At 51.4% G+C, this 15,048-nt stretch overlaps 3 protein-coding genes across 21 annotated transcripts in view; 2 read left to right on the top strand and 1 right to left on the bottom strand.

Annotated features, from left to right (window-relative positions):
• Positions 1 to 2,540, top strand: part of TMEM91 (transmembrane protein 91) — an 18,375-nt gene extending 15,835 nt beyond the window's left edge. For 6 of the 9 annotated variants that reach the window (XM_017502950.2, XM_017502953.2, XM_017502951.2 and 3 more), the window contains 2 exons: positions 1,011 to 1,160; positions 2,169 to 2,540. In XM_017502950.2, the coding sequence (XP_017358439.1) occupies positions 1,011 to 1,160; positions 2,169 to 2,327 (309 nt within the window). In that variant the 3' untranslated portion in view covers positions 2,328 to 2,540. The remainder of the gene's footprint in view (positions 1 to 1,010; positions 1,161 to 2,168) is intronic. The other 3 variants (XM_017502958.2, XM_017502957.2, XM_017502955.2) reach the window with 3 other exon arrangements.
• Positions 2,541 to 3,025: 485 nt separating this feature from the next.
• EXOSC5 (exosome component 5) lies at positions 3,026 to 12,404 on the bottom strand. 11 transcript variants are annotated; one of them, XM_037729438.1, is made up of 7 exons: positions 12,117 to 12,358; positions 10,234 to 10,347; positions 8,764 to 8,884; positions 6,678 to 6,828; positions 4,894 to 4,983; positions 3,746 to 3,780; positions 3,076 to 3,449 (listed from the first exon to the last, which is right to left on the bottom strand). In XM_037729438.1, exons 1-7 carry the CDS (start codon positions 12,262 to 12,264, stop codon positions 3,248 to 3,250), a joined length of 861 nt encoding a protein of 286 aa, XP_037585366.1. In that variant the 5' UTR covers positions 12,265 to 12,358; the 3' UTR covers positions 3,076 to 3,247. The 11 variants fall into 11 exon arrangements, 10 of the variants coding, with proteins under 10 accessions (XP_017358432.1, XP_017358426.1, XP_017358429.1 ...); XR_001817675.2 differs by having other exon boundaries at positions 3,408 to 3,449; positions 3,746 to 3,846; positions 12,117 to 12,351; XM_017502935.2 differs by lacking the exon at positions 3,746 to 3,780 and having other exon boundaries at positions 3,076 to 3,487.
• BCKDHA (branched chain keto acid dehydrogenase E1 subunit alpha) overlaps positions 12,397 to 15,048 on the top strand; it is a 30,529-nt gene continuing 27,877 nt past the window's right edge. Inside the window, exon 1 of the mRNA XM_017502929.2 lies at positions 12,397 to 12,869. Within this exon, the coding sequence (XP_017358418.1) occupies positions 12,762 to 12,869 (108 nt within the window). The 5' untranslated portion in view covers positions 12,397 to 12,761. The remainder of the gene's footprint in view (positions 12,870 to 15,048) is intronic.

Genomic DNA, 15,048 nt, shown 5'->3' with positions numbered 1-15,048 from the left:
GCAACCTCCGCCTCCTGGGTTCAGGCAATTCTCCTGCCTCAGCCTCCTGAGTAGCTGGGATTACAGGCATGCGCCACCACGCCCAGCTAATTTTTTGTATTTTTTGTAGAGATGGGGTTTCACCATGTTGGCCAGGATGGTCTGGATCTCTCGACCTCATGATCCACCCGCCTCGGCCTCCCAAAGTGCTGGGATTACAGGCTTGAGCCACCGCGCCCGGCCGTGAAAGCCAGTCTCTACTAAAAATCCAAAAATTAGGCCAGGTGTGGTGGCTCACGCCTGTAACCCCTGCACTTTGGGAGGCCGAGGTGGGTAGATCACCTGAAGTCAGGCATTTGAGTCCAGGCTGGCCAACATGGCAAAACCCCAACTCTACTAAAAAAAAAAAAGTCTGGGAGCAGTGGCTCACAGATGTAATTCCAGCACTTTGGGAGGCTGAGGTGGGTGGATCAGGTCAAGAGATTGAGACCATCCTGGCCAACATGGTGAAACCCTATCTCTACTAAAAATACAAAAATTAGCTGGGCGTGGTGGCACACGCCTGTAGTCCCAGCTACTCGGGAGGCTGAGTGAGGCAGGAGAACTGCTTGAGCCTGGGAGGTGGAGGTTGCAGCAAGCCGAGATTGCGCCATTGCACTTCAGCCTGGCGACAGAGCCAAACTCGATCTCTAAATAAATAAGTAAATAAATAAAAATATAAAAATTAGCCAGGCGTGGTGGCAGGCACCTGTAATCCCAGCTACTTGGGAGACTGAGGCAGGAGAAACACTTGAATCTGGGAGGCAGAGATTGCAGTGAGCCGAGATCAAGCCACTGTACTCCAGCCTGGGTGATAGAGCAAAATTCTGTCTCAAACAAACGAACAAAAGCCCATCTCTGAGTATTTTCTTCTCTTTGTATCTCTGGGGAGGCCCTGGGGGCAGGTATTAGCCTTTGGGGGCCATGGAGAGCAGAGCACTGAGCAGGAAAGGTGCATGGAGATGCCTACCTGGGCACTTTCCTGCACATAGGATATGTCATCCAGTGACAGTGACTCTGACTCGGATGGGGGCGGCCGTCTCTCACCGTTCCTTCCCCACGACCACCTCGGCTTGGCTGTCTTCTCCATGCTGTGCTGTTTCTGGCCTGTGGGCATTGCTGCCTTCTGTCTAGCCCAGAAGGTCAGTGTGTGTGTGGGACTGGGAGGGGACTGCGTATAAAAGAGAAAAATGCACCACAAAAACAGCTGTCTATGAGGCGGGAATTCCATCAAAAGGCAGCTCAGAGTGTTAGTTAAGAACCACCTGAACTCAAATCCTGAGTCTGCCACTCTCTGCAAGATTTTTTTTTTTTTTTGAGATGGAGTCTCACTCTGTTACCCAAGCTGGAGTGCAGTGATACAAGCTCAGCTCACTGCAACCTCTGCCTCCCAGATTCATGTGATTCTCCTGCCTCAGCCTCCTGAGTAGCTGGGATTATAGATACCTGCCACCACACCCAACTAATTTTTGTAGTTCTAGTAGAGATAGGGTTTCACCATGTTGGCCAGTTTGGTCTCAAACTCCTGACCTCAAGTGATCCTCCTGCCTCGGCCTCCCAAAGTGCTGGGATTACAGGCATGAACCACTGTGCCCAACCCCTCTGTAAGATTTTGGGCAAGTCACGTAACTTCCCTGTACAGCTAGTGCTCGACTTACGACCACGATTGGTGCCGACAGACCGGTCGTAACACGATTTGGTAGTAAGTTGAGTAGGCTATATGCACGAGGAGATGGTAGTGCTGCCGGAAGCTGGTCCGCACTGTCGTACGCCCATCTGGGCAACGTTTGCGCTGCCAGACGCGGAGCAGTCGTGGCTAGCGATTATGGTCATAAAGTCAAATGGTTGTAAGTTGCATAGGCGTAAGTCGATCAATACCTGTACCTCACTTTTCTCATCTGTGAAACAGGAATAATTGCTACCTGTGGGTCAATGTGAGAATCAAGTGAGTTAGAACAGTGGCATATACTATTTTAATGTTTTATTAGTCACTCAGCATCCCTAGTGGCTGACCTATAGTAGGTGCTACATATCTGCTTTTGGAATACATGCATGCATGAATGAATGGGTATGTTGGGTGGAGGAGGGACCAGGGGAAGGGTCTGGGGCTGAGGGGATGCCTGGGTCACTGCTGCCCACTGCCTCTACAGACCAACAAGGCTTGGGCCAAGGGGGACATCCAGGGGGCAGGGGCCGCCTCCCGCCGTGCCTTCCTGCTGGGGGTCCTCGCCATCGGGCTGGGCGTGTGCACGTATGCGGCTGCCCTGGTGACCCTGGCCGCCTACCTTGCCTCCCGAGACCCGCCCTAGTTGCCCCTACAGCCCTCACTGTGAACCATGAGGCCGGCAGCCCAGCGAATCCCTGGACAGAGTGGAGAATCTTGGTGGATGAGGCTCCGGCGGCGGCAGGAGCGTCTAGAGACGGGAGCGAGCTGGACTGGAGCCCCTCCCCTTCCTGGCCACCGCTCATCGGGCGGCAGCAACGTGAGATTAAACACCAGACACCCTTGCGGCCAAACCAGAGTCTATTCATGTGCGTGTTGGGGAGGATGGAAGGGGTTGGGGTGCTTGAGACCAAGAGGGGACCGACCAGTCAGGGTGACAAGCTGTCGTGGGCATCCCAGGGTACTTGCTCCCTGAGACCTGAGCTGGAGAAGGGGGAAGAGGGTTTTGTTATTGTAGTTGTTTTTGGGACGGAGTCTCACTCTTGTCACACAGGCTGGAGTGCAGTGGCACGATCTTGGCTCTCTGTAACCTCCACCTTCCGGGTTCAAACCATTCTCCTGCCTCAGCCTCCACAGTAGCTGGGATTACAGGCGCCTGCCACCATGCTCAGCTAATTTTTGTATTTTTAGTAGGCAGGGTTTCACTATGTTGGCCAGGCTGGTCTTGAACTCCTGACCTTATGATCTGCCCGCCTCATACTCCCACAGTGGTGGGATTACAGGTGTGAACCACCACGCCCGGCTGGTTTTATTTTTTTCATAGATTTAGTACCATCTGACAAATACCAGCTTACCTCCCTGCTCCTCTGGGATCTCACTAGCAGGGCCTGCAGACAATGGGTGCTCCACAGACGTGTTAAAATGATTTATTGACTCATCCATTCCATAAATGTGAACTCCTTTGAATGTTATCCTTGTTGGGCAGGGATCTGTGGCTACAGGCCTGGGGACTGTCAGGGGCCAAGGCCTCCCTGTAGGAGCCCCTGTGGTGACATGGCTGCAGGCTCACATGAGCCCATAGGACCGAGAGGCAAGGCTGGGCCGCTGGTTTGCTTCGGGCTGTAGCGGGTGGGTGGGTGGAGGTGGTGGGAGCGGCCCCCTGCCCCAGCTTGTCTCAGCTCTTGGAGTAACGCCTCTGCAGCGATTCCCGGTAGAAGCGGAAGACGTGTTGCGAAGCCGCCTGGGTCGCAGCCAGGCACTGCTGGAGCTGCGGGGGAGAGACTGGTTGGTGCTGGGGGCTGAGCCCTGCATGCACACACGACGTGACAGGGCTGATGCAAGAGGTTCCGCTGACCCCACCTGCCTCCCTTTGCCCCCAAACCCACCACCTCCCCCTTCACCTCCCATCACTCCCCCGCCGCCAAGTGAGGCAGGTGGTGAGGGATTATCTCCCACTTCATGAGCCGTTTCTTAGAGATCAGGAGAAATAAAGAGAGGGTGAGAGGGCTTCAGGGATAAGAGTCTGACAGCAACAGGACTCAGACCAATCAGGCATCCTCATACCCTGGAAGAGGCCCCAGCTTTGCAGAGCTAGGGAACTGGAGAAAGCACATAATTGGAGTGGTCTTGGGATTTTAGTCATGGGCCCCTTGACCCCAAATAATCTAAGAGCCATGGAATCAAGAGACTCCCAATCTTTCCTGCCATGTATTCCTAGACTCATGAGGTCTAGGTTGGACATGCTTTCGCAGTTTCCAAGCTTCTGTCCCTTAGCCTGAGACCCGGAATTTTGGTGGCTTACCACTCTGAGCTAGGAGCTGGGGGACCATCACATGCCCTTCATCTTCTAACTTTATTTTTTTATTTTTATTTTTTTGGGGATGGAGTCTCACACTGTTGCTCAGGCTGGAGTGCAGTGGCGCGATCTTGGCTCACTGCAACCTCTGCCTCCTGGGTTCAAGTGATTCTCCTGCCTCGGCCTCCCGAGTAGCTGGAATTATAGCTGCATGCCACTACACCCAGCTAATTTTTTGTATTTTTAGTAGAGACAGGGTTTTGCTGTTAGCCAGGATGGTCTGGATCTCCTGACCTCATGATCCACCCACCTCGGCCTCCCAAAGTGCTGGGATTACAGGCGTGAACCACTGCGCCCAGCCCTATTTATTTATTTATTATTATTATTTTTGAGAAGGAATCTTGCTCTGTCTCCAGGCTAGAATGTAGTGGTGCAATCTCAGCTCATTGCAACCTCCACCTTCTGGGTTCAAGCGATTCTCCTGCCTCAGCCTCCTGAGTAACTGGGACTACAGGCGTGTGCCATCACGCCCGGCTAAAGTTTCTTTTTAAAACTTTTAGAGAGACAGGGTTTCACCATGTTGGCCAGGATGGTCTCCATCTCTTGACCTCGTGATCCACCTGCCTTGGCCTCCTAAAGTGCTTAGATCACAGGTGTGTACCACCAGGCTCATGCCTGGCCATCTTCTGACTTTAAACTGAGCTCAACCTCTTTTTGCCTGTCCCATAAATTGGGCTTCCCTTAAACATTTCCACAAAGGTTTCTGGGACCACAAAATTTGAAAACTCTCTTTTTTACAAGCAGAAATGCAAGAGGCTCTCCTGAAGACTCTCAGAATCTAGGGCAGAGTTGGAGCAAGACTGCATGTCAGTGGGAGGGAAGGCTCTGGCTTTTGCCCTCATCCCCATGCTGGTACCTCAGCGTCTGAGAAGAGTCCCTTGGTGCTGGACATGAGCAGCTTCCGTTCCACGTTGTCCACGGCGAAGGTCAGGACTGCCCGGGCCTCCTAGGGACAAGGAGAAGAAGAAGGTAGTGGGGTACCTAGGACCCTCCCTTCAGATAAAGTCTCAGCCAGTCCTTTGGCCAGGCACAGTGGCTCATGACCATAATCTTGGCACTTTGGGAGGCCAGGGCGGGCAGATCACAAACTCAAGAGAGATAGTCACCCTTCTATGGGTTAGGAAGGGTAGAGCATCCTGTCTCTACTAAAAATACAAAAATTAGCTGGGCATGGTGGCGCATGCCTGTAATCCCAGCTACTCGGGAGGCTGAGGCAGGAGAATCGCCTGAACCAGGGAGGTGGAGGTTGCAGTGAGCCGAGATCATGCTACTGCATTCCAGCCTGGGTAACAGAGCGAGACTCCATCTCAACTGCCAAAAAATACAACAGCTCCCTCCATCTGAAACCCTCCAAGTGGTTTCTGCCTTCTTGATTGGAGGAAACCATTAGAGCACTGGGAAGACAACTCAGAATACCTGCGCTCAGGACACTGAACCTGAGCTGATGTTTGCTTTTGAGCCTCTTAAGATGGAAACTGGGAGTTTACGGGGTCAGTCCCAGCCTCAGGAAAGATGCTGGCCACAGAGAATGAAGCTGAGAAAGGCAGGGATGAGAAGTGAAGCCAGGACATCCTGATGGTGTCTGAAGTCCTGGTTTTATTTCATTATTTTTTTGAGATGGAGTTTCACTCTTACCTAGGCTGCAGTGAAGTGGCGCAATGTCAGCTCACTGCAACCTCTGCCTTCTGGGTTTAAGCAATTCTCCTGCCTCAGCCTTCTGAGTAGCTGGGATTACAGACACATGCCACCACGCCTGGCTAATTTTATATTTTTAGTAGAGAGTTTCACCATGTTGGCCAGGCTGGTCTCTAACTCCTGACCTCAAGCGATCCTATTGCCTCAGCCTCCCCACTAGCTGGGACTACAGGCGTGCACCATCATGCCTGGCTAATTTTTATATTTTTAGTAGGGTCAGGGTTTCACCATGTTGTCCAGGCTGGTCTTGAACTCCTGGCCTCAAGTGATCTGTACACCTCAGCCTCCCAAAGTGCTGAGATTACAGGTGTGAGCCACTGTTCTTGGCCATACCTCTTTTTTTTTTTTGAGACTGAGTTTCACTCATCACCCAGGCTGGAGTGCAATGGTGTAATCTCTGCTCACCGCAACCTCCGCCTCCCAGGTTCAAGTGATTCTCCTGCCTCAGCCTCCCGAGTAGGTGGGATTATAGGCATGCACCACCATGTCCAGCTAATTTTGTATTTTTAGTAGAGACAAGGTTTCTCCATGTTAGGTCAGGCTGGTCTTGAACTCCTAACCTTGTGATCCACCCGCCTTGGCCTCACAAAGTGTTGAGATTGGCTGGTCTGAGTGCAGTGGTGTTTACAAGTAATTGATTACAACCAGTTACAGATTTCTTTGTTCCTTCTCCATTCCCACTGCTTCACTTGACTAGCCTTTAAAAAAAAAAAAGTGTTGGGATTACAGGCGTGAGCAACCACGCCCATACATTTCCTTTCCAATTAAGGAAGTTTGAGCTGGGTTTCTGTCACCTGCTGCTAAATGAACCATGATGATTGGAGCAGCCCTTGCTAAGTGGGACTGACGTGGCATGAGCCAACTGTCTGCAGAGAAGTGAGGCCTGGGAAGGGAGGGGGAGCTGTGTGGCCTCTGTCTTTCAGCCACCCTGGGCTTCACACTTACCTTTTCTTGCTTGGATGTAGGATCCAGCACAAGGGTCCCATCAGAGTCCAGGGCACAGGTGACCCCACAGAAGAGAGCCCGCATGGGTACACCTGCATCCACCAATGCCATGCAGGCGGCATTCAGACAACAGGCCAGGAGCTGAGCACCACGAGCAATGGTTAAGTTTCTTTTTTTTGTTGGTTTTTTTTTTTTTTTTTTTTGAGATAGAATGTCACTCATCACCCAGGCTGGAGTGCAGTGGCGTGATCTTGGCTCACTGCAACCTCCGCGCCCCAGTTTCAAGTGATTCTCCTGCCTCGGCCTCCCGAGTAGCTGGGATTATGGGTGTCCACCACCATGCCCGACTAATTTTTTTATTTTTAGTAGAGACGGGGTTTCACCATGTTGGCCAGGCTGGTTTTGAACTCCTGACCTCAGGTGATCCTCCCGCCTTGGCCTCCCAAAGTCCTGGGATTACAGGCTTGAGCCATAGCACCCAGCCTAAGGAGTTTCTACTGTAGGTCTGGCCAGCAGAGCAGATCCATGGCTCCCTCCACTGGGCCAATGCCTGTGGCAGACATCACTAATCAGTCACAGAAGGACAGTATGGCAGAGTGGTTAAAAGTGGTTCTGGGATTGCGTAACCCTGGGTTCCAGACCTGGCTTTGCTGTCTCAGCTTGTGACCTTGAGGAAGTGACTTACTCCTTGAGTCTCAAGCTCCTCATCTGTTAGGTAGGAAATATCATAATATTCAACAGGTATGTACTGAAGTACATACCACACATTTTGGCAAATGGGGTCAGAAAGGGGAGAAACCTTCCCAAGTCACGTGGGGGAGGCACTGGCAGAGCCAGGCCTGAAATGTGGGTGGCAGCCACTCCCCAGTGACAGAGCTGGCAGGGCAGTGGAGGAAGAGCCATTCTGCTGCCTGCGGGAACTCACCATGGATGGACAGCACAGGTTGGGAGTTAGCTGGCTCTGCCTCAGTTTCCTCATGCGTTTCTTCTCCAGGCCTAGCAAGCCACACAGAAGCCACAGCTTTAGAGTCAATCAGTTCCAGCTCTGCTGCTGACCCCCCACCACTTCCTCCGGGCTTCACTTTCCCCTTCTGTAAAATGGAGTTACAATACCTTCTCTCTCTGCCCATCCATAAAACGTCTGTCCAGTTCGGGGCCGCGAACCAGTAAAGCCTTCTACAATGCCTAATTCTGGTCTTCAACTTCAACCTCCCTCACCTCAGACACAGTGATCTTTCGAGGCCAAGCTCCTGACTCAGCTGCTCTCTGCTCAGGGTGCCCCCAGCACTGACAGCCTGAAATCCACTGAGGTGCAGAGTACAAGTGATTGCCGGCCGGGCACAGTAGCTCATGCCTGTAATCCCAGCACTTTGGGAGGCCAAGGTGGGCTGATCACTTGAGGTCAGGCGTTTGAGACCAGCCTGGCTAACATGGTGAAACCCCTTCTCTACTAAAAATACAAAAATTAGCCTGGCATTAGGGTGGGCGCATGTAATTCCTGCTACTCAGGAGGTTAAAGCATGGGAATTGCTTGAGCCCAGGAGGTGGAGGTTGCGGTAAGCTGAGATTGCACCACTGTGCTCCAGTCTGGGTGACAGACTGAAACGCTGGCTCAAAAACAAACAAAAAGCAAAAGAAGTGATTGGCACAGGCTCTGGAGTCAGACCGGCCTGGGCTTGAGTCCTGCCTGTGCTGCCTTCCAGCTGTGTGACCTTGGGCAAGCCCCTTCCTCTGTCTGGGCCTCAGTTTTGTCACCTGAAACATGCAAAGATAAGAACATTCATCTGCCAGGGTCCTTGGGCTCTAGAACTAGGTGATCTGGGTCTAAGTCTTGGCTCTGCCACTTGCACGGGGATCAAAAGGGCATGTGTTTCACATGCTGTATTAAATAAGATATGTGTATAAGGCACAGCGAACAGGGTCTGGCACATAAATAAGCACTCAGGCTATGCCTACTCTCCTTCAGTGAGCTGGTGCCTGTCAAGTGTTTGAAGGCTTTCTGGCTAGCAGAGAGGGCATATGTGGCCACCAGAAAAGAAGCAATCAGGAGACTTCCTGGAGGCAGCAGCCTGTAGGAAAGGATACAGAGCCGGCATCGCTGACAACCTGCAGCACCACAGTGATGGAGGTGCGGGGGTGCAATGTGCCCAGCACCACCGCCTCACACGTGTTCCTGATCAGCCGCTCCCGGCTCTTCTCTGCAACGCCTGAGGAAATTGAAGAGAGGTTGTCACAGTCTTCCCCTCCATCTGGCTCACCTTACTCTGTATGCTCCACCCAAACCCCCTGGAAAGGGCCCATAGTCTCAGGCTGGGATGGTGCTGGTACCTGCAGGGATGATGGAGGATTCCAGTGGGAAGGAGGCAGGGCCTGCCTGCCATTCACCAACCCTGCTACCTCCGGCATCCACCAAGGGAACCATGCAGGGGAGAAAGACCTGAGAGTACCATGTCTGTGATGCTACCCACGCCCACTCCCACCCCAGCAGGCCCAGCCAGTGGGGACCGAGGGATATGAGGGTAAAAGGGTGAAAAATAGGTTAATGGGCCAGGCACAGTGGTTCACGCCTGTAATCCCAACACTTTGGGAGGCTGAGACAGGCGGATCACTTGAGCTCAGGAGTTTGAGACCAGCCTGGCCAACACGGCGAAATCCTGTCTCTACTAAAAACATAAAAATTAGCTGGGCGTGGTGGTCTATGCTTGTAATCCCAGCTACTCGAGAGGCTGAGATAGGAGAATGGCTTAAACCCGGGAGGTGGAGGTTGCAGTGGGCTGAGATCACACGATTACACTCCAGCCTGGGTGACAAGAGTGACTCCGTCTCAAAAAAAAAAAAAAAGAAGAGCTGGGCTCCGTGGCTCACGCCTATAATCCCAGCACTTTGGTAGGCCGAGGCGGGTGGATCACCTGATGTCAGGAGTTCAAGACTAGCCTGGGCAACAGAGCAAGACTCCATCTCAAAAAAATAAAAAATAAATTTAAAAAAAGGCCAGGCACAGTGGCTCACACCTGCAATCCCAGTACTTTGGGAGGTCAAAGCAAGCAGATCACCTGAGGTCAGCAGTTTGACACCAGCCTAGCCAACATGGTGAAACTCTGCCTCTACTAAAAATACAAAAAAATTAGCTGGGGGTGGTGGCAGGTGCCTGTAATCCCAGCTACTCAGGAGGCTGAGGTAAGAGAATCGCTTGAACCTGGGAGGCAGAGGTTGCAGTGAGCCGAGATCGTGCCACTGCACTCCAGCCTGGGCAACAGAACAGGAAAAAAAAAAAAAAAAAAAAAAAAAAAAAAAAAAAAAAAAAAAAAAGAACAAGAAAAACAGGTTAATGGAATGAAAGGGAGATGAAGGCAGAGAGAGGGATAAAGAGAGACGGAGGAAGAAATTAGAGACAGACAGAGAAGCAACAGAAGATGAGACACAGGGACAGAGAGTTAAAGAAACAGCTAAGGGGAGACCAAAGTGGGGAGTGGAGACTGGGGGCGCTGGCAGGGAGGAGCCAGGGAGCAGTTCTGACAAACGGGGCATTCTTCGGAGGTTCAGCAGCACCCATTACCAGGCAGCCCGATCTTCGGCCTCAGGATCACTTCGAGTGTGGCCTTGTTGAAAATCTCTTTGCTGACTTTCACCTCGGCCGGTCCGTACACACCCGCCAGGACAGAGGTGTCACCTGGAGAGACAGCACGGGAGGCCTCACTCACAGTGGCTTCTGGGGCCCCATTCGTGGCATTGAGCCTGATGGCCAGGGCCCCCCACGCCACCCCCGCCAATTTTTGGCAGTGATTCTTTGAGCACTCACTTCACTTCTCTGCCTGCGAATCCTCATTTGTAAAATGGGGACAACAGCAGTCCCTCCCCTCTAGCGTCCTGTGAGGGTCAAAGGACTCAATTCACAGAGAACACAAGACATTGTGGGGCTCATGCTGAGTGCGCAACTGACTTTAGCTGATATTAGTAATAGTCATCCATTAAGGCATTCAGGCAGGGTCTCACTCTCCTGGCCCAGGCTGGAGTACAGTGGTGCCATCATGGTTGATTGCAGCCTTGGCCTTCTGGGCTCAAGCGATCCTCCCCCCTCAGCCTCCCGAGTAGCTGGAACTACAGGCACTTGCCACCATGCCCGGCTTTTTAAAAAAAAAAAAAAAAAAATTTTTTTTTAAATTGCATTTTAGGTTTTGAGGTACATGTGAAGAACATGCAAGATTGTTGCATAGGTACACACATGGCAGCGTGATTTGCTGCCTTCCTCCCCTTCACCTGTATCTGGAATTTCTCCCCATGCTATCTCTCCCCAACTCCCCACCCCCACCTTTTTTTTTTTAATTTTTAATAGAGATGGGGTTTCACCATGTTGGCCAGGGCTGGTCTTGAACTCCTGACCTCAGGTGATCTGCCCACCTTGGCCTCCCAAAATGCTGGGATTACAGGTGTGACCCACTGTGCCGGCTTAATTTTAGTATTTTTAGTAGAGAGGGGATTTTGCCATGTTGCTCCGGCGGGTCTTGAACTCCTGGTCACCTGTAATCCCAAAGTGCTGGGATTACAGGTGTGAGCCACCATACCTGGCCCTGATATTAGTAACTTTTAACAGGAAGTCCTTCCTGAAAGCTAACCATCCTCCCCCTTACTGCAGCTGCTCTCAGCCTTCTGAGTAGCTGGGATTACAGGCACCCACCACCACACTCAGCTAATTTTTGTATTTTTAGTGGAGATGCGGTTTTGCATGTAGGCCAGACTGGTCTTGAACTCCCTACCTCAGGTGATTCACCCGCCTCGGTCTCCCAAAGTGCTGAGATTACAGGCGTGAAGCCACTGCGCCCGGCCTCCCTTGTCAAATTTTAAAGAAAAATGTTCTTGGAGTTAATCTAGTTTTGAGAGTTATTTAGCTAGGGGAAGGGGATATTTGCCCTATAGGTAAGACTTGCACTAATCTTAGGGATATTTACTCCTGTGGAGAGATGGCAGTGAGGTGGCAGTGGCGACATATTTTCAACCTAGGGTAGTGACAATATCTTCAATTTGAGAAGTATTTATGTGGGTGAAAGATCCATCACAGTCCAGAGTATTTATGCAAATAGACAGCTTTGTGTCAGTCCGCGATGCATGGACCTAGAGAGTGTGTGTGAGAGGCGGAGGACGAATCTAGTTAAGGGGGATATTTGCCTTGGTGAGGTGATTTTCCCTATTCTGAAATATCCATTCTTGGGGGGACAGTCTGCCCCTCTTCTCATTCTCAGAGATATTTGCCAGGATGGAGCTATCTTCTCCTTTCTAGTCGTGAGGGAGAGATGTGTGTATCCCTGCGTATGTAGGGATAAACCAGACAAGAAACCCTGCATCAGTGCAGGAGTGACATTTACCAGCTGGTAACGTGGGGAGGTGGGCACTTCGTTGCACTGTAGTCCCTCTCTAAAAGAAAGACCAGCGTGAAGTTCTTACCTTGTAGGAAAGAAGCAGAGCCATCTGGCCGCGACAGCAGGTTCTGTTCGCAGGCAAAGTGCCGAAGGCTGCAGCCGGGACCCCGAGGGCTGGACCCTGCTCCAGTTTCAGCGCGAATTTTGGCGTCAGTATGCATCTCCTCCTCCATCACGCCAGACCCCACGTGCGGCTGCGATTGTCACTTCCGCCCGGCAGCGCGCGCTGCGTACAGGCTGCGTAACCAGTGCGCACGCGTTGGGCTGGGCAGTTAGCCTGGGCGTCCGCACGTGTCTTAGCGTTTACCAACAATTTGGCTCCGCCCTGACCCACCTCCTAACTCTGGCAACGCCATTGGGCAGTTGAGAACAGGAGGCGGGCCTTGGCATGGTCCTGTTTTACTCTGAACAGCCGGCCCCTAAATCCCTGGGGCCTTGGTCAGGTTGCCCGTTTTTTTTTCCTGTTACAGGAGTAACTACAATGAGACAATTGGAGAAAACTTTGGACAGGTAGATTTTCTTTCCAAATCTCTGTGCATTCTGTCTACCACAGGACAGGAAAAAGGTGGTTTCCGTGTCAGATGGTTTGGAGTTTGCGTCAGGCATATAAAGGGGGAGCCCCGAGTCTAGCCTACAAGAGGGCTGGACCGCTGTGTGGTTGCTAGTCAAGATGGCGGTAGTAATCGCTGCGGCGAGGTTTTGGAGGCAAAGCCGAATCTTGGGCCAGGCTGCCCTCCTGCTGCTGCGGCGGCCTGGCGCTCGGGGACTGGCTATATCTGTGAGTACCTGGTCTCCAGGAGGTTTTCCCAAAGGGGAATAGGAACGTAAAGGCTATCTTCAGAGCGTCGGGTCCCTGAAGGATATGAAGAAAGCGCTGTCCCAGAAGGGAAAAAGTGGGAGACCTCTTGGAGAAGACACTGAAGGGAAGCTCTGCCACTTCCTTTAGGAGAGGAAAAAAACCTAATTGCAACTTCTTTGTGGGCCCTGAGGGAGAAAGACGACTTGAAGAGAGGGATGGGAGTTCCTTATGAGCTGTCTCCCCTACTCAGGGCTCCATGGAGGGACAGGGGAAGACCGCGGGACCTTTTCTCTCAGGGTTTAGAGAATGCAACTGACTTTGTAAGGGAGAGACTTTCTTCTGGGCAAAGATTCCTCTTCAAAAAGGAGAAAGAAGAGAGCAGGTCCTTGTCACAGGCTGCATAGGGCCCTGTAGTTCTTTGCCACAATTCTGATTTTAAAATGAAATGTGTAAAAACTTGATTCCTGTGTCTTCTGATCGAATATCAAGACAGGGAATTCGTGTGTTCTGGACACCGTACAGAGGAGATGATTAGTATTTGTTGAATTAATGAGGGGGGAAAAAGAAGGGAGAGGGGTACAGACAGGACACTTTGCCCAGGTTTCTTAGAAACGCTTGAGAAGGCTTTGTTTCTTGCCAAAAGAGTCTCAGTCCCTTCAGGTGGATGCTGCTAAGGGCAAGATTACCCTGCAAAAAACGTAGTTAGAAGCCCCTTTTTGGGGTGGGGAGGCAGTAGGTTGCAGAAGAGCCTTGAACTACAGTTGACAGGAGAGTAGTGGTTAAGTGGGTGGGTTCACGTCCTTGCTCCGCCACTTTCCACTTGAGTAGCCTTGGGCAACAGACTGCACCTCTCTGGGTCTATGGACCTAATTTTCCTCCCTGTAAAATATTAACAGTGGCCACCTCATCCGGCTGTGAAAAATTAATGCGTAAAATGCTAAGGACTGGACCTGGCACATCATAAACGCAATAGGAATGTTGGTCATTGTTGACAGGGTGGAGGGAAAGGGCAGAAACTGACCTTGGAGATAGGAAGAAGAAAGGGGGTGACCTTGGGAGGGCCAGGATGGGTGAGGCCCTGGGGAAAAAAATCTCAGAAGATCTTGTGAGGTTGTGTCTGATCCTCTGATCCTCAGTCCATAAGGAGGGGAAGATGGAATCTGTAGGGAGAAGCTCTGGGTAGGGGGACAAATGGGAGAAGGGTGAAGAGGATAGGCCAGGAGTAGGGCGTAGTAGGTACCTAGGAAGGGAGTCACTTGAAATAGGTAAATGCAGGAGGGCTGCAGAAGCAGGTGTGGGTAGGGCAGTCTCCTGCCTTTGGGCTATTCTCTTTTGAGAACAATCATATCATCCACAGCTGATCTCAGTCCCAGGGGCCCTTTGGTGGGGTAAGTGGGGTGGGAGGTGGGCAGGCTAGGGAAAGGTCATTTATGGTTGATTACATCTTTCTCTCCTAGCTCAATCTCCTGATTACCTTTCCTCTTGCTTTCCCTCCTTCATTTTTGGTGGAGAGTGGGGAGGGGAAAAGTCCTTATTTTTTATTTATTCATGTATCTTTAAATTTGTATTATCTTAGAATTATTGTTTTTCCCCCTTTATTTTGCCCACCTGTTCTTTCTCTCTCCTGTCTTCCCTCTCCTTCCCTCTCCTCCCCTTTCTCTTTTCTCTCTCTCTCTCTTACTTTGTGTACCTCTGTTTCTTTTTTCTTTTTTGAGGCAGAGTTTTGTTCTCTCGCCCAGGCTGGAGTGCAGTGGCGCGATCTTGGCTTACTGCAACCTGTGCCCCCCAGGTTCAAGCAGTTCTCCTGCCTCAGCCTCGCTAGTAGCTGGGATTACAGACGTGTACTATCACGCTTGGCTAATTTTTGTATTTTTGGTAGATAGCATTTTGCCATGTTGCCCAGGCTGGTCTTAAACTTCTGGCCTTAAGTGATCCGCCTGCCTTGGCCTCCACAGGCGTGAGCCACTATGCCCAGCCTTTCTTTGAGACAAGGTTTCACTCTGTCACCCAGACTGGAATGAATGTAGTGGTGTGATCATGGCTTACTGCAGCCTCAGCCTCCTGGGCTCAAGCAATCCTCTCACCTCAGCCTCCTAAGTAGCTGGGACCATAGGCCCATGCTACCACCCCTGGCTAAATTTTTAATGTTTATTCTTTT

The sequence above is a fragment of the Cebus imitator genome, unplaced genomic scaffold (assembly GCF_001604975.1).
Source record: "Cebus imitator isolate Cc_AM_T3 unplaced genomic scaffold, Cebus_imitator-1.0 Scaffold306, whole genome shotgun sequence".
Taxonomy (NCBI): domain Eukaryota; kingdom Metazoa; phylum Chordata; class Mammalia; order Primates; family Cebidae; genus Cebus; species Cebus imitator.
Note: the sequence above shows the minus strand (reverse complement) of the source record. Positions and strands in the feature narration are given on the sequence as shown.

Excerpts from the sequence above, each read along its gene's own strand:
- EXOSC5 (XM_017502935.2), bottom strand. The coding sequence starts at position 12,264 with ATGGAGGAGGAGATGCATACTGACGCCAAAATTCGCGCTGAAACTGGA. Across the intron at positions 6,829-8,763 it reads GTTGTCAGCGATGCCGGCTC|TGGTGCTCAGCTCCTGGCCT; the intron begins TGTATCCTTTCC and ends AACCATTGCTCG. Across the intron at positions 4,984-6,677 it reads CTACATCCAAGCAAGAAAAG|GAGGCCCGGGCAGTCCTGAC; the intron begins GTAAGTGTGAAG and ends CCTTGTCCCTAG.